The sequence below is a fragment of the Aquila chrysaetos genome, chromosome 18 (assembly GCF_900496995.4).
Source record: "Aquila chrysaetos chrysaetos chromosome 18, bAquChr1.4, whole genome shotgun sequence".
NCBI lineage: Eukaryota > Metazoa > Chordata > Aves > Accipitriformes > Accipitridae > Aquila > Aquila chrysaetos.
In genome coordinates, this window is record NC_044021.1 from 16,774,486 (window position 1) to 16,791,341 (window position 16,856).

The following is a 16,856-nucleotide window of genomic DNA, read 5'->3' on the forward strand; positions in this document are numbered from 1 at the left end:
TTGATGAGGCAGAGACTGGGTGTAGAATATTTTGTGGAAAGCACATTACCACTGTCTGTGTAGGCTTCAAATACTTTCTGCCTTGCCTTTTTCTTTTTTCATCTAAAGAATATTTGGGTTGTTTTATTTCAGCATTCCAGTGGATAACTATTGGTGTAAAGATCTATAAAAATATTTTAAAGGAAAATTTCACTGATACTAGATCCTTGCCCCTTCCAGCCTGCCCATTAGTTCTCTTCTCCCCAAAACCATCCCACATTTGAAATCAATAGGGAGGACACATGGTAAGCAAGACATTATTTAGTTTACTGTAATAAGGAGGTAGTTGTGGTGTGAAAGATGTTATCACGAAAACCTTTGGGAAGTCACCTTACTTACTCCCAGGCACCTTTCCACTACGTTCGTCACGTGAGTTCTGAAGGTTTTGCACCTTTGAGGGACAGTGGCTGGGGAAAGGCAGGGAGGTAGTCTGTAAATATTTTTCTGAGAGCCATAAAGCTTTCTATTGGATGGTATTATTCCTCCCTCTGTCAAACCTTGCCTGCCTTAGTTAGTTTGGGTCTGGATGAAGCTGCTTATCTATTTACAAAAAAAAAAAAAAAAAGAAAGAAATCAAAAGTACAATCCACCAGGACCATGCTTATTCAGTATGTCCACTTTTTCTTATTCTACTTGGATTAAAGCATTGATTTCCAGCTCTTCTGGCTGTAAGGTGGTAGACCTGAAATTTGCTGCTGGTCCAGGGGAGCATGTAGGTCATTCTGTAACTCTAGTAGAGTTTTGGTGTAAAAGTTACAAAATGAGGAGAAGAGAGAACTTTTTAAACAACTTGGTTTTATTTCTTTTGTAATTATGGCATGCATTTAAAGTTATTAAGGGAATTAAATGTTGGGACTTTCCTTTTGTAATAGTTTTGCTTGCACTGTGAGGCAAGACCTGTGAAGTATCTGAACAGAGTGTGTAGAGTATATAAAGATCTTGCCAGCCCTCTACTTAATTTATCGCTTGCCCTCTTCTTTGATGTGGAACCTTTGCAACATGTAAGCTGTCTGGGTAGCATTTAAATACAGCATTTGGATTCATGATCGTTTTCAGGGACAGGTATAAAATTCATTTGTGAGCTTAGTATTTTTCTTGGGAGAATAAATGTAATCAGAGTTCACTAATCAAAAGCCTTTCTGCTTTGGGCTCTGCGTTTCATTGATTTGCTTTTGGGGGATATTATTTTGGTTGGTTTATGTTGTTTTGCCTTCCTGGATGCCTTTTTTTTTTTTTTTTTTCTCCTCCTAGTTTCTTTGGAGTAATAAAGCTAAAGGAGGTAGTCTTACTGCCCATCTTACTGAAGTTTGCTGTATAGTCTACTGAGGCTCCTGTCCTGTCTGTGAAGTGAGAGAGGTTTCTGGAAGGGAAGTTCAGGATGGAAAAGTATTTGAGAGACTGAATAGCCTTCTGAAGGAGTTTGCCTTTATAGAAGGGAACTTTTGCAGAATAAGCCCCTAATTCAGATACAGCACTTAGGTGACTAAAGGCTGTGGAGCAGGAATATCTCCATGCCAGGTAGATGGTGGCTGCTTTAAACTCCTTAACTTGGGCAGTGGAAGAGAGAGTGAACTGGTTTTGTTTTGCAGCAGCATGTGATGCCTTTCCAGTTTGAGATGTCCACTCCAAATATTTTTGCATGTCTTGCAGGTCTGGTGTGAAACTAATTTGCGAAGGTGCATCAGCGACTTCCATCGATTTATTTGCGAGACGTGTAACAAGGCATTCCCCATGCTTTCGGCGCTCAAACTGCACACAGAAACTCACGTGGTGGATCAGGGAAAAGACAAGCACAAGCCACAGTCCGTGACCCCACCCGGCGAGAACCCAGACCAGAAAGCCTTCATGGCATCCTTGGGCCTACAGTACACCAAAGACATCAAGCCTGTCAAGCAAGAGGACAATACACAAGATGAAGTCCAAGAAATGCGGCTCAGAGCACTGAAGAGTAACCTACCTCAGGAACCCGGCAGCACCAGTCTGCTCAGCCTCTCTCCTCTGGAAGCTGCCTCTATGGGAGGGTCATTTTCAGTCCTTCCCCCTACAAAAGAAAACATAAAGCTCCTCTCGCTGCAGCCTTTCCAGAAGGGTTTTATCATCCAGCCTGACAGCAGTATTGTGGTAAAACCCATCTCCAATGAGTCTGCCATTGAGCTGGCAGACATTCAGCAGATCTTGAAGATGGCTTCTTCTGCTCCTCCTCAAATCAGTCTTCCTCCACTTTCTAAGGCACCTTCTGTCCCTGTGCAGTCCATTTTCAAGCATATGCCACCGCTGAAGCCAAAGCCTTTGGTAACGCCCCGAACAGTCGTCGCAACCTCTACACCTCCTCCTCTGATCAGTGCCCAGCAAGCCTCCCCTGGCTGCATCAGCCCAAGCCTCCCACCTCCCCCTCTGAGGTTGATCAAGAACTCGGTGGAGTCCTCCTCCAATTCTCACCTCCCCCAGCCAGGAGCCAAATCGAGTCCTTCCTCACAGTTGCTCCTCCAACCCAAAGTAGAGCCTTTAACTCAGCATGAGATGAAGACACAGCTGGAGCAGGACAGCATCATCGAAGCTCTCCTGCCTCTGAGTATGGAAGCCAAGATCAAGCAAGAGGTCACAGAAGGAGACCTCAAAGCCATCATTGCAGGGGCAGCGAACAAGAAAGCCCCAACCATGAGGAAAGTTTTGTACCCCTGCCGTTTCTGTGACCAGGTGTTTGCTTTCTCTGGTGTCCTGAGAGCTCACATTCGTTCTCACTTGGGTATTTCCCCATACCAGTGCAACATCTGTGACTACATCGCAGCTGACAAGGCAGCGCTGATCCGGCACCTGCGGACACACAGCGGGGAGAGGCCTTACATCTGTAAAATCTGCCACTACCCGTTCACAGTGAAAGCCAATTGTGAGAGGCACCTGCGAAAGAAGCACCTCAAAGTGACCAGGAAGGATATAGAGAAGAATATTGAATATGTTACCAGCAATGCCGCAGAAATGGTGGATGCCTTCTGCTCCCCAGACACTGTGTGCAAGCTGTGTGGTGAGGACCTGAAGCATTACCGGGCCCTCCGCATTCACATGAGGACACACAGTGGCTGCCAGAAGAAGAAGCCGTTTGAGTGCAAGGAGTGTGGCACAGCCTTTTCGGCCAAGAGAAATTGCATTCACCATATCCTCAAGCAGCACTTGCATGTGCAAGAAAGGGAGATTGAGAATTACATCTTAGCGGTGGACTGCAGTGCCCAGGAAAGCCAGACAGACCCTCCTTTATTGGAGGACAGCACTTACATGGACCGCAAGCCCATGACGCCTTTCCTGGAGCCGCAAAACGGCTTCTTGCTTGGAACGTCATCTCACGTTCCCATCAAACTTGAACCTGCGGGCAACTTCCCGATGGATTTTGACGAGCCGTTGGATTTCTCTCAGAAGAACAAAAACCTGAGTGCTGTGCAAGTGAAGCAGGAGAACCTGTTTGGCTCTTCTCCCCTGTCCCTCTATGACTGTTCCATGGAGCCTATCGACCTGTCCATCCCCAAAGCCCTGAAGAAGGATAAAGATGATGTCCCGTGTGAAGCCAGGAATCAAGAGTTGGCTGCTTCTGGGAACAGTGATAAAGCCTATAACTGTCTGCAGTGTCCTTTGGTTTTTGGTGCCAATGGGAACTCAGAACAAAACAGGGCTGTCGGACATCCCCAGCCACTGAAAAGTTCATTGCATTTGACTGTCCCGATCATTTCCCCAGCTCTCCTTGGCAATTCTGCCTTGCTGAGACCCTTGAGGCCTAAACCACCACCGCCACCTCTCTTGCCAAAGCCTCCAGTGACTAAAGAGCTGCCACCGTTGGCTTCCATCGCACAGATCATTTCATCTGTGTCTTCTGCTCCCGCTTTGCTGAAAACGGAGGCTGCAGACGCCAGTCCCAAGGCAGTGAGCAGCTCCACTGGGTGTGACAAATCAGGGAATGCCAAAGCAAAAGTGACAATCGTGACCGCTGTTCAGAGAGACTCCAGCCTGCCCAGTGACCTGACTCAGGCGTGTGATCCAGAGCAGTCTCCCATTGCTGATGCTGGGTTGACTAAGAAAAGAGGTAGAAAGAAAGGAACGAAAAATAAGCCTAAGCTTAGCAGTGGTGTGGATCTGGAGTCAAGTGGAGAGTTTGCCAGCATAGAGAAGATGCTGGCTACCACAGACACTAATAAGTTCAGCCCGTTTCTGCAGTCCACTGACAATTTCAAGGAAGACAGCGGCAGAAATGGAACAAGTGAAGATGAGAAGGAAACTGCCGAAGATAAGCTACTGAGAGGGAAGAGGAACGCTTACTCAGACTGCCTGCAAAATATCCCCTGTCCTTACTGTCCTCGAGTCTTTCCATGGGCAAATTCCCTGCAGCGGCACATGCTCACTCACACAGGTAAGAGCGCCTTGTGCTCACGGTGGATTGTAGCCCCTGAGGATGGTTCCTCATGGAGGGGCCTCCCCGTGGAGGAATCTTCCTTTCTTACCTCTCTCTGATGTCTGAATGGTATTATTTTGCAAGTGCCTAGCTGTTGCTGTTGTATAGTGGTGGTGGTAAATTTTTCAGTAATGGAATGATCTCTGTGCCTTTGCATATCAAGGGGGCAAATTGAACTGCTAAAACCCATTTGACTTCAGTGGCATAACTTAGTGTACCTGGGAAAAGGCTCTGCTTTCAGGTGTTCTGTTATTATTGTCTTACCTTGAAGGTGAACGTGTCTGTTGAATATTTCATTGTGCCTTACATGGTTTGTTTGGCTGCTTCCAGTGGCTGTTTGTTTGCATCAGTAACGATAAAAAGATCCATAAAAATAAGAGCAAGTGAGTATAGAATTGTGGCAGGAAAATAAAATAATACAGTGTTTAGCATTTTTTTTCTTGCGGTGGCTTTTATTTGACAGATCAAAGAAGGAGGATGCAAGAAACATCATCCTGAGCATTACGTAGTAGCTTGCCTCTAGGAAATGTTTCTTCTCGGTGCTAGACAACTAAAGGTGGGCTTATGCTCTAAGGCATGGAGATGTGTATGGAATCTTTAATATTGTGCCACTGTGTAAGTAACCTCAAACCTGGTGTAAACAAAAGGAGGAATTGGGAAGGGAGATTTATTTTAGATTTGGGGTTATTTTTCATTCTTCGCTATAAAGGAAATACTGCGTTGAATAGTGTGCTGATTTGAAGTTCACTCCTTTTTCCACCCACACTGTAATAAGGTAATTAGCAGATTCTCATCCTGCTCAGAGAGAGAGAGAACACAAAGCTCTACTTGCTGTTGCTCCCTTTTAAGTCAGTCACAGTTGCTGATATTATTTGCTTCATTGCAATCTCAGCTCCTGGTGTAAAGAGTAAAAGTTAGGGATATTTTTAAGAAACATAGGGGAATTGAGTACAGCCTCATCAAAGATAAGTTCATTTTTTGGAAGGAATTGAGGTTTCCTGGAGCAACTGATTCATGTCATGAAGAGGTAAAATAGGTTAGTTAAGAGGTTTAAAGGGAATCGGAGCTGTGGAGCAGTCCCTGTTACAGTTTGCTTTGGGTGACATGAGGACATAACTTGCAAGGTATCAGTGCAACAGTGAGGCTATTGTTTTCTGGCCCACAGAGACCAAATTATTTCATCTTATTAAGCATACAATTTACTTTCCATGGTGAAGGAGAGGTCTTTATTTGTATCAATTGTTTTCTAACACCCTGCTCTCCAAAAAAAATATATAGTTACTGAAGAACTGTTCATGAGACAGAAAACAATAGAGAGGCTTTTCCCAGACTAAGGGGTTTGACCTGCTTATTGATGGCAGACTTCCAAGGTAGCAGCACTGGTGTAAACCCTTAATGAAGACAGGAAAATGCACTCGGCCATGAGTTACACTGGTAAAACTTGTCGCCCCTGCCACCACCGGGCTTGGAAGGAGACACCGTCCTTTCAGAAAGCCTGTGCTGCAATCCCCACAAGGAAGGCAAGCAACTGTGGCTGTAGCAGGATCCTCAGTGCGGATACAAGATTTTTGGTGATACAACAGCAGTGGCAATAATCAGATTCTAGTTGATGTGCTCTGGCAATGACAATACTGAGCTCTTTTCTAATATCATCAGAGCAGTGTTGAAGGAGACTTGTTGCTGGAGGACCATCCCACAGCAAGCTTTGACTGGCCTTGGGGCATCTCCTTTCAGGTGACACTAGCATTCTGTTTCTAAACTGGGAGTTGGCAGCAGCTCCCCTGTGGCAGCAATGTAGATGAGGCGTACTGGAGGGGAGAGGGAAGGATAAGCTAGGAAGGTAGAGGAGATTTAGGCCAGGGAGGTGGTGCCAAAGCAGGCACTAGGATGCATCCAGGTGGAGCAAGCCCTGTGTTTTTGTGGTGAGTGTCAGGTGCTGGTGGCATGGGAGGTGTTTGGCAGCTGCGCGATAGACAACAGCAGTTTGTTGGGTTTGTGTTCTGGGTGGGCGAGTTGGTTCTCTGATGGAGTCGTCTAGTGTCATAGTGCAACGCGCTGTTTTCGTCCCCACCTGTTGCACAGGCAGTGACTTGTTAGATAGTTCTGTTTTTTTAAAAGGAGTTAAGAAAAAATTCTATTCACTAATCTTATTGTAAGAGAAAAGGGGAACGTTATTGTCTGGGCTTGATGACTGCTCCCTGACCTGGGGAGAGAAGGGGCACAGAGGCTGATGTGAATGGGATAGATGAGAGTCCTCTTGATCTGCTTCCAAACTGCAGGCTGCATATCTGCTCCATAGGGAATCACTGCAGGCAGGCTGGTCCATGCTCCTAGGTTTCTGTAGTATGCTGCTATCAAAAAACCAAGGCAGTCATTTGAACTAAAAAGTGGCAACTAGCTCTTCTCCGTCCATTTGAAGGGAAGTTGTTGTTGGAGTAATTTATGTAAGTGGTCTAAGCTAATAATGAGTGAGCATGATTGAGGAAAGGGTATATAATTTTGAGCATTTAAGTAGTATCTATATATTACCAGTTTTAAACTACTGTGTTTATACAGACGTGAAAAGATTATTGCAAGTGTGCCTTTCATGTTCAATACAATTTCAACATGGAGGACTCCTTCCATGTGGTGTCAAGATCATATTTACATTTTGTGAAAGTGCAAAAACGCACATGCTACCAGTAACCCACATCCCTCGCACAACCAAAAGTCTCTCTCGTGAAAGCTTTCGTCCTGCTTATTCTTGCCTCAACACCACCGCGTGTTTTTTAGTTCAAAAGCATTTCCATGAAGAAGCATACACCTTCCTCACTGGTTTTTATTTTAATGCAGAGCTCACAAGTGGGGCACTGGGAATTTGGCATAGCTTGGTTTTATACAGTATTTAACACAGTACCTGTGTTTTGTTTGAACATGCTTGAACACTTGCTTTTAATACTTTCTTTCTCTTGATGTCTTTATTGTTTAATTTACTTGTCTATGTTCAACTCGATTTGCCTTTCTTTTTTGCTCTTCTCTCCTGCTCTTGACTTTTCTTATTCTCAGAGCAGCAAGTAAGATGTGCCCTGCAGGTGGTGCAGTTAATTTTGCTCCTTTTATGGCATGTGCATCAGACTAGGTTCAATATGAAATTAAAATAATGGTCTGTTTTGGCCATTAGTTTGTTTTCGATAACGTAAATCCATTTGCAAAGAATCACTTCAGGATATTTTCAGTGATACTGCCAGACCTTATTTGGCCCAAGATTATTTTTTGCAGAAAGTGAGATTTAGTGGCAGAAGAGGGTTAGGTTTTTGTTTTGTTTTGGTGTTACAATAGGAATGAACTGGACAAGAAGAGATCTATAAACAAAATAAAGTAATAAATAAATAGAATACAGTTATACCTAGCCCATGCACCTGAATGTTTCCTGTTAATCAGAGGACACAAGTCATTAAAAAAAAGGACTGGAGGCATTTTTATTCTTTGCTTTTATGACTTAAGTAAAAGTGAAATTGTAGACATCTTTACTTTGCAACATTTGTCCTTACCATGGTGATAATGTGTTTCCCCTAGGACAACAGTGGCAGGAGATATCTTAATTAAGGAATGATCTTCTTACATGCCATGATTATTTAGATGACCCTTTATATTGAAAAAGACACCCTTCAAATGACTGGCTTCCATGAAGTGTCCAGCCTAGACAAGTCCTGCAGTGCTGCTAACCAAATTTTACAGTCAGTTCTGAGTCAATATGTAGGCACAAATGTATTTTAATCCAGGCCATGACCATTCTTACGGAAAAAGTTAATAAAAAATGAAATCACATTGCGCTTAAACTGACTGTTTAGGTTACCTTCCAGTGAGTAAGTATATTTTATCAGAAGAGCAGTTGTCTTTAAGGGACAATACAGGAAGCAGAGAACATTGCTTTTTTGAATGATCTTTTTTGTGCCTGCAAAGGTGACATTTTTAGAAAGCAGTCTGGTTTCCACTTGGGAATAGGACTATAACTTCGGGTGGGAGGATTGGGGTTTGCACAGTAGAGCAGGATTTTTGTTTGGGTTTTGAGACCTCCAACTAGGACATTTGTGTGGAAAGAAGAATATCTTACCTGTTGTAAGTATTGGTCTGTATGACAAATACTTGGTTGATGGGGAAGTTTTAAAGGCTGAAAATATGAGAAAATTGTGACCTGGGATGCAGGCTGAGTTTCAAGTAATTAATCCCCAGCTAATCCTGTCATTGCATGCTTGAAAAGAAATGTGGAAAGGAATTGGGCTATCATGAAGCAAAAGGATTTCTGCTCAACTTTGAAGTTCTGTTTTGTATTTGCATTGCGAATGAAGCCAAATAAAAGTGCAGAAAGTGGTGGTATTCGTAACCAGAAATTTATGGTTGACTTAGCAGGCATCTAAAAAGAAAGAGTGACTTGAAAGCCTGCAAAAAGCAGTGCCTTGATGCTTCTAAAAAGTTGTGTTGACACTGGAAGAAAATTAAGAGAAAGAAACAGTGCCTGAGATGTCTATAAGATGCGGGGAATCCCTCATACAGGTTGAGATGTTAATTAGAACAGAACCAACTTGCGGAAGATAAAAGTGAGAAACATATCTACAATGTTGTATCAAAGAGGCTGCTGGGGGTGGGGCGTGGGGGGGGGGTTGTTCAGAGGTTTTGGGTGTGAGACGGAAGGTGTGACGAGAGCTGATCTCCTTTTACAAGTGACTATCCTCAAAATCTCTTTCTTCATCACGAAGATGTCGTGCAGGTCCACTTTCCTCATGGCACTGCATTATCCTGGCTTTTCTTTCAACTCTTCCTACGCTCAGTCCCTTCCCTTGTTCTAGTCATTTAAATGAATTACAGGCATGAAAAACTTTCTCCTGTGGGGAAGTAATGGATTGCTTATTCAACATATCAGGCTTGATTCCACTGAAGTCAATGGAAAGATGCCCCATGACTTTGATGGAAGTTGTGTCAAATTCACACAGTGATAGACATGTCAGGAGAGAGCCTGCTGTTGAGGAGCTTGCAGTCAGGATGTTGTAGCTGGTCACCAAGCAGTAAAGGGGGAAAAGGAAAAAAACAAAGAAGTTTCTTACTACACATTAGAAGGACAGAAAGACATACTTTTTTTCTGTGTCAGGCCAAAAGCCATTCCCCTGTCACAAATGTGTAGTTGTCTTTTCTACCAAATTTAACAGAATTTACACAAACCTGGAGTTGCTGGCTGCTACCTGAGAAGAAGTGTGCTTATCCCCCAGTCTAAGGAAGAGGGTGCTGGATCTCACAGTGGCACACGCAGTTTTTCCCAGCTGTTGAGAATAGCAAGCCCAAGTTGTGTTTGGTTGGACTGAACGCTGCAGACCAGCGAAGCATAAGGACGTGAGAAGTGCCCTGCCGCGTTAGAGCAGTGGTACGTGCAGCCAAGTACTCGTGTCTCCGATGGTAGTGGTAGGATGTGCAATTTAGGGTGAGCATATGGGCCTGGCCACTTCCTGCAGTCTGTTCCTCTTAATGCTCTATCAGCATCCACAACTGCAGCGTTAGGGTTGCGTGTTAGAGGGCACATCCCTGCCTCCTCCCTTTACTACCTGTTTACGGACCTGCTGTTTGCAAGTCTCTCCCGATCGCTTTCTGAACCCGCTGATGCTGTCTGCCTCCAACCTCATCTGGTGTCAAGCTCCAGAAGTTCACTACCTGCTGTGTAAGGAACTATTTTTTAATCTGCTTTCAGCTGATCCCCTGCTAGTTTCAGAGAGCCCCCCTTAGTTCCAGTATTGCAGGATTTGGTGAATTGCAGTTCTGTGTGCGCCCTCTCAGCTGCCTTCACGATTTATAAACCTCAATCATAACACCCTCTTCTCCTTCAAAACAAGAAGCCTGAACTTTTCTGGTCTCTCCTCACAGGGCAGCTGCCCCATCGCTTGGATTAGGTTTGGTGTGTGCCATCTGCAACACGACTCTCTCCTTCCTGTGGCGTAGAGACCAGAAGGACACAACACCACCTGAAACAAGGGCACACCAGGGCTTTATGCAGCAGCGAAGGGACACCCTTAGTCTTGCTCTCAATACCCTTGCTCATGGTACCCAGTGTTTCTTGGCTTTAGTTTGGCTGCTGCTGCAGGCCAAGCCAGTGATCCTGGAGAGCTGTCAGCGATGGCTCCGAGACCTCCTGCCACTACCACATTCAGCATCACATAGGCATGTTTTAGATTATTTCTCCAGAGGTGTTTCACCTTATATTCGTCTGCATTGAAGCTCACCTGCCATCATATTGCCCTCTCTATTTTGAGAGTGTAACAGCGAAGCAGATTGTCAGCTCACGCAAGGCTTTGTTGTAGGCAGGTGAGTGACATTTAGTCAGAAGGGACAAACTGACACGAAACCAAGGGTGAGCACAGTCACTCAGGGTTTTTCTGTGCTGACCAAATGGGATGGATGCAAGAAGGAAGCTCAGCAGATGGTGGTACATGTCCCTTGCCTGAAAAGTGTTTGCACAGGGGAGCCATTCCTGTAAGGTGTTCACACCTCCAGGAGAGACAGGGTCACTTTGTGTCACTTGGAGCCGGTTTCACGGGAGAGTTGTTGAAGTGACAAGCCTAAAAGCAGCAAGAAGTTGGCTCTGTGCGTCAGGGTAGTTAAAATTACAAATGAGTTGTTACTCTCAACCTCAGGGTAGCTGCTGATCAGATTGCACAAAAGAGTGCACAGGATTTTCCTCTTACATTTCTAAGCTCTGGTTTGTTTGGGAAAGTCTGCTGTCTTCCCAGCCTCTCTCATCCTTTCTTCTTTTAATACAGCGAGTTGCCTTGCAGTGATTCAAATGTAGTAATACAGGTCTCGGTACTAGTCTGGCATTAAAATCTGCCATGCTGGGGACATGTTACGACGTGATTTGATCTTGCCTATCACGAAGAGACTAAGTTGGCTTGTTACCATGTTAACAGCCTGTAACTTCACAGGGCTGTAGCATGGTATCTGGGGTGTCACGTGGGCTCATCCTGCCTATGCAGACAACAGATGGCTACAGTGTGAGAGAGGAAGACTCATGTTATAACATGATCCCCTCGCAGAACAAAAGTCTGCAGAAAGGGCTCTGAAAGTGCTCAACGCTGACAATCTTCACGGCAGAATGAAACTAAAACATCCTACTTGGGTCTGTTGAAAACTTTCTTTGTAGTCAGAGGGATCCTAACACAGCTCAGCTGGTCAGTGGGGTGAGGAAGCAATCGCTTCTAAAGCCGCTCAGGTGAGCACTGGCGCAGCACGTAGGATGGGTAGGACTTTGGTGGAACGCAGATGTTGTTCTTAGCAGCTGCCACTGGGCTGGTCAGAGTGGTTCGACCTGCCCCTGGCAGACAGAGCCTTGGGCCACGGTTGGATAACACAAAGCACTTCTGGGCTGTACTGGCTCAACCTGTTCCCAGCTGTTCATCCCCACAGCTGTAGCTGACCCAGCTGCCCAAAAAAATGAAAAGGGCAAGGGGAGGGACCAGCAGTCGTGAGATCAGTTCCCGGATCTGGCTGGCGGTATGGCACTAGAAGAGCACATTGATGCAGCTGAGGTGTGGAGTCGGCAGCATCTCCTGGGAGGCGCTGGGGGTAGATGCTGTTGAAATTGGCTTTGCTGTCAAATGCTTTGTGTCTTCAAACAGCAGCTTTAGACAGCAAGGAAGGAGCCCAGATCCTATACTGCCATAGTTAGTGCGTGCGCTTTATAGCACAGCTTAGTGTTTATAACTGGCTTCGCCAAGTGGTGTTTAATCATGGTCCAAAATCATTCAACAGCTTTGGACTTGCGGTCTCCCTCCATTGTCCAAGAAAAACGGATTTCAAAATCAGTGGAAGTAAATTGACAATTTGAAACTGTGGCTTAGTTTAAAATGGGGCTGTTTCTCTTTTTGTGCTGGTTTTAAAAGGTGGGTGAGTAGCATGCTTGGAGCTCACAAGCAGAGCCCGTGCGAGGGCTCTATTTGGAAGTGAATAATCGTCCAGATTGCACTGTATGCCAGAAGGAAAAGGAATGAAGGGAGATGGTCGGATGGTGTTTGGTCAGCCATAAATGAAGCGAAGCTTTAAGATGAGGTGTAAGACAGGAAGTGCAATTCAATAGAGTGTCACTGGGAACAAGTTTATAGAGGGTTTCTTTTAGTCTTGTTTTACACCAAAACAAAAACAGGATGGTGGTTTTGAATAGGATTCAGAGATGAGGAGGCTGTGTAAGTGATGGGGCTTGTACATGTCCTTGCTGCATGGAGAGGAGGGGAATGGTCTGAAGCACCTGACGCAAACTGAGGACATCTCGCCTGGCTCACAGCGGTCAGACCGGGGGAGACGTGTACTGGCGGAGAGGCGTACAATGAAATTGTGGAACAACTTGATGAATCGCCCACTTTCATCACATTAAAGCAGCCCTGCCTTTGTCTCCTTAGGGCTTTCTGAATGCTCCCTTCTTGCAACAAAATACAGTTGACGGAGGAGAGATGTGGGGTGGGAATGGGGTAAGGGATTATCTCTTACTTAATTCAGAAAGAGACTTTGCTAAGGAAAGATCGCTTTCTTAAAGAGGCTTGCCCCTAATGTGAGAGGGTCGAACACAACTGCTCTGTGCTAACTAGGCAAATATTGACAAAGTAAGTATACTCAACAGTGAATTTTCCGATTGGCATTCAGCAGAGTTCATCTTTGCTCTAGATATCTGCCACCCTGTGATCCCTTCAGAAATCATGTGAGCACTGGGTATAGCGGGGGACTTGTTGTTTTTCCAAACTGTTTTAGCTGTTTGTACCTCTGAACTACATTTGTGGGTATTTCCTAGAGGACAAAGGGCTTGAAACTGCATTTTCAGTGTCAGGAAAAGTTTAACAGCCACTCCAGAGCTGCAGCTCAGGGTAAAGCAAGAGTTGCTTGCCACTGGGGGTTTGGCCTGAGTGCTAGAGCTGTTTGGAAGATGCTGAGGAGATGGTGTATAACTTGCTGATTGCATTGCCAGCTCTACATCAAACTGCCTTTCCGCTAAACGGTGAAATTCACCATAAGCTGAAAGTCTGGGGTTTTTCCCCTTGCCCCTTCAATGTAGATTTCCACTTGGTAGGTGCAGTCAGAGCTAGACCTGAACACTCTTCTTTGTGTCAGTGACTTCAGCTCCTCTCTTGAAGGTACTAGGGGATCGTACCTTGTGTCAAAGGCAAAAAGTGGGGTTTTTTTTCAGAATTGGTTTTCTCCTTTTCCTCCAGATATATTCAGTTCCATTTACTGTAAATAGTCCTTTTGTATCTCAAATGTTTTCATTTCAAAAGGCATGCAGATATGACCAAAGCTTCCTCAACTGTGGGCTAACTAAATATTTAACTTGTGTGTGTGCACGTGATGTAATGAAGGTGGCTAAATTTTAGTGTTTAGAGTGTTTACAATAAACATGGACAAAGATAACCCCCCAAATTTTGCAGGTTGACTCCTCAGGTTGGAAAGATGTTCTCCAGTTTGTGGATGGAAGTAAAAGCAGCGTTGTGCGAGTGGGTCCAAAAAACCCAAAATTTACTAGACTGCTGCCACCTAGTGGTGGCTGTGTCTATTGTAAAATGTAAGACTAGCTGGGGTTATTTCAGTTAATGTGGGGAAAATACTAAATCGTCGGCTCATCTGACTGATAATGCCAACTGCTTGTAAAACATCCATTTCCAGTGCTCTGTCTGCTCCAATTTTGAGCATTATTTATGCGATGGGTTTTCTAACGCTTCTCTCAGGATGTCAGGAATGTTTGGCAATAAACGCTTGCTTTAAAGTCACAAAATAGTTTCCATTACAACATCCTGTTTTATCTAACAACTCCCTAGCATCTCAGGCTCTACTCTCTATTCCACCTTAGTTCCAGGAAAAAAGAAAACCACGGGAAAACAGAATCAAACCAGCAACCTCCCTGCCTTGATCTGTATCTGCTCTTTAATCTGAAACTTTCCACATTTGGTGTGTCTCTTGGTAATTCGGTTTGTGTTTCTCTTTCTTTCTTGCCACCTCTTTCTCTTTCTTTCTTGCCACCTATAAAAGATTAAGCAGAGTCTTTTGACTGGGCTGACTGAAAACTGCAACTTGAATTGTAAATAGACTAGAGCAAAACAGTCTTTTCTTTCCACAGTTCGAAGGAAAAATGATTTTGGCTGCAACTATATAGTGGTTTCTTTCATGCAAGCGGAAAAGTTTTTGGATTCTCAGATGGAGTCCTTGAGGTTTTGCTTATGAATATATCTCCTGAGAAGTTCATTTTTTCCCAGGAGCTGATGAGGCAGCAGCTGAGCTACCAGTGGTTGCGTGTTGCCTTCCTCTGTACGTCCTTACCTCCCTGCTCGTCTTCTCTCTCTCCCTTACCTTGCCCATGTTCTTTGACTCTGGTGTCAGAATTGACATCATCAAATATTGTCACCTTCTTATCTTCACTTTGGGGGAGTGACACAAACTCTGGTTGTGCATGACAAGGTAATGTATTCTGCTCCCATGGTTGCTGAAGAAGTGGCGGTGGGTGGGAGCCTTGGCAAGCAGACCTCTCCACTCTTGTCCTCTTGATTTGCTGAGCGTAAATATCTGTGAGATAACAAACGGACCGGAAAGCATTTTACAACCTTAGTAAGTGAAAGATGGGAAAGGGGTGAAAGAAACTGCAGGCCTTTCCTGCGCACCCTGCTTTCCTCACTGCCTGGATGCAAGCAACTGCTCTGCACTTGCAAATCAGCAAAATTCTGGAAACACGGATTACCTGTGTGAGAGGAGCTTGGCCTTGTTGGAGGGATGTTTGCCCAGATCTGAAGGCTTGGTCAAAATCCTCCTCCTTGTGTAAGATACAAGCCCGCTGGAGTTGTATGGCCGGCAAGGTTTTTGTTGCTGCATGTAGGCACGTAAGCAGGGAAAAACCAGTAGCGTAGGCCAAGACTAACCTCTGCTGGAGTGGATGGAGCAGCTGCCAGTGTGAGACTACCCTTGGAGCCGTCCCTCGCACTGCGGGAAAAGTCCCACACCAGACCTGACATGGCTGTCTTCACGACCGTCGTGTTTCCCACACACCTTCGCAGCTCCCCTTCTGCTATTCCAGTTTGGCTGCAGCAGAGCTGGGGTGATTCTCACCCATCCCCAAACAGCCAGGGTTTGTGCAAAGCAGCTCGCTTTTTCACCAGCTGCAAAACCAACCGCGCAGGTTGGAGGTAACCACAGAGCAGCTCGACTAGTCGGGAACTGCTGCTTTACGATATGCATGAAGTTTCATAAGGGGCCTGTGAAACTCCTTCTCGACAAAGAAAATGGCATGTCTGGTTTGTGCAGGTAAGAAGGAAGAGCGCTTACCCAGGCACGTATGCGTGTCAGCATGTTCACGGCTACATCCCTGCCTGAGTTTTGAATGTGTTCATTCGGGGATGGCGGGCCAGCTTTGGAAGAGAAAGCCTGTGTACATCTGTGCTCCCGGGGTCTGAAGTGGTCTTTGCGCTTTGTGAAGGCACGTTGTTTAAACTTCGCGTTTGTTTTTCTTGGTGTCGACCTCATCTGTGTGCCTGTGTTAGTAAGGCAACGCCACTTACCTGTGGACCACCTATGCCTTGGAGTGTCTCTCTCATGCACAGGAAAATGTAATTGCAGGCCAGCCACGCAAGAACAGAATAACACGTGGGAAGGGGCCCAGGGTACAGAGGAGAGGAAAAAAAGGAGATAGGAGTTCAGGTATGATTCATTGGAGGATGAATATACTATAAGAAAAAAAGTATATTTTTGGAAATACTGGAAGCAAAAGAAGAAAAAGTTAGGGAAAATCGTGGGGAAAATTGGGACTTCTGCATTTGAGATTTTTAAGACATTCTGGTTTTGGCTTGCTCTTACTTGAGTGCTACCGGTGCATATTGCCCTCGTTCACTTTGCTCCTGATATTTCCTGTTGAAAAACCAACTTATTTTACATCCGCTGTCTTATGTTTGGTCAGCAAAGAGTTACAAAACATGTCTCTGGGTACAATAAAAGAGGAGCTCTCTCCATCTTGGTCTCCTCGTGCTCTTCACTCCTCTCCATCCTAACAGAGCTCACACGGTTTCCTGCCCGGCTCTCTGATGAACCCCCTCCGTGCTGTGCTTGCGGTTTTTCTTTGCCCTAACGCGCGTCCCCTCGGGGAGCGTTTCCTGACCTCGCTGGGGATGGGGCAGGGTGGCCCACGCCTGCCAGGAGGTGCCCCCCACTTTTCTGAGGACGAGCACCGAGGGCAGGGGTACAGCAACCCTTGTAGGTGCTTCTGTTGGTGTCGCTTCAAGGTCTTTGCGCCTCAGAGCCGCTTTGCCGCTCCGTTTTTTGTCTCTTTGTCCATCGTCCACGGATACGTCTTTGTGATGGTAGGAACCAAAGGTGGCTGGGGAGGAAACTCCTCTTCCCT

General features: G+C 45.4%; 1 protein-coding gene across 9 annotated transcripts in view; it reads left to right on the forward strand.

The window, feature by feature from the left end:
- RREB1 (ras responsive element binding protein 1) overlaps positions 1-16,856 on the forward strand; it is a 124,289-nt gene that overhangs the window by 100,415 nt on the left and 7,018 nt on the right. For all 9 annotated transcript variants that reach the window (XM_041118327.1, XM_030041860.2, XM_030041858.2 and 6 more), the window contains one exon: positions 1,690-4,432. In XM_041118327.1, the coding sequence (XP_040974261.1) occupies positions 1,690-4,432 (2,743 nt within the window). The remainder of the gene's footprint in view (positions 1-1,689; positions 4,433-16,856) is intronic.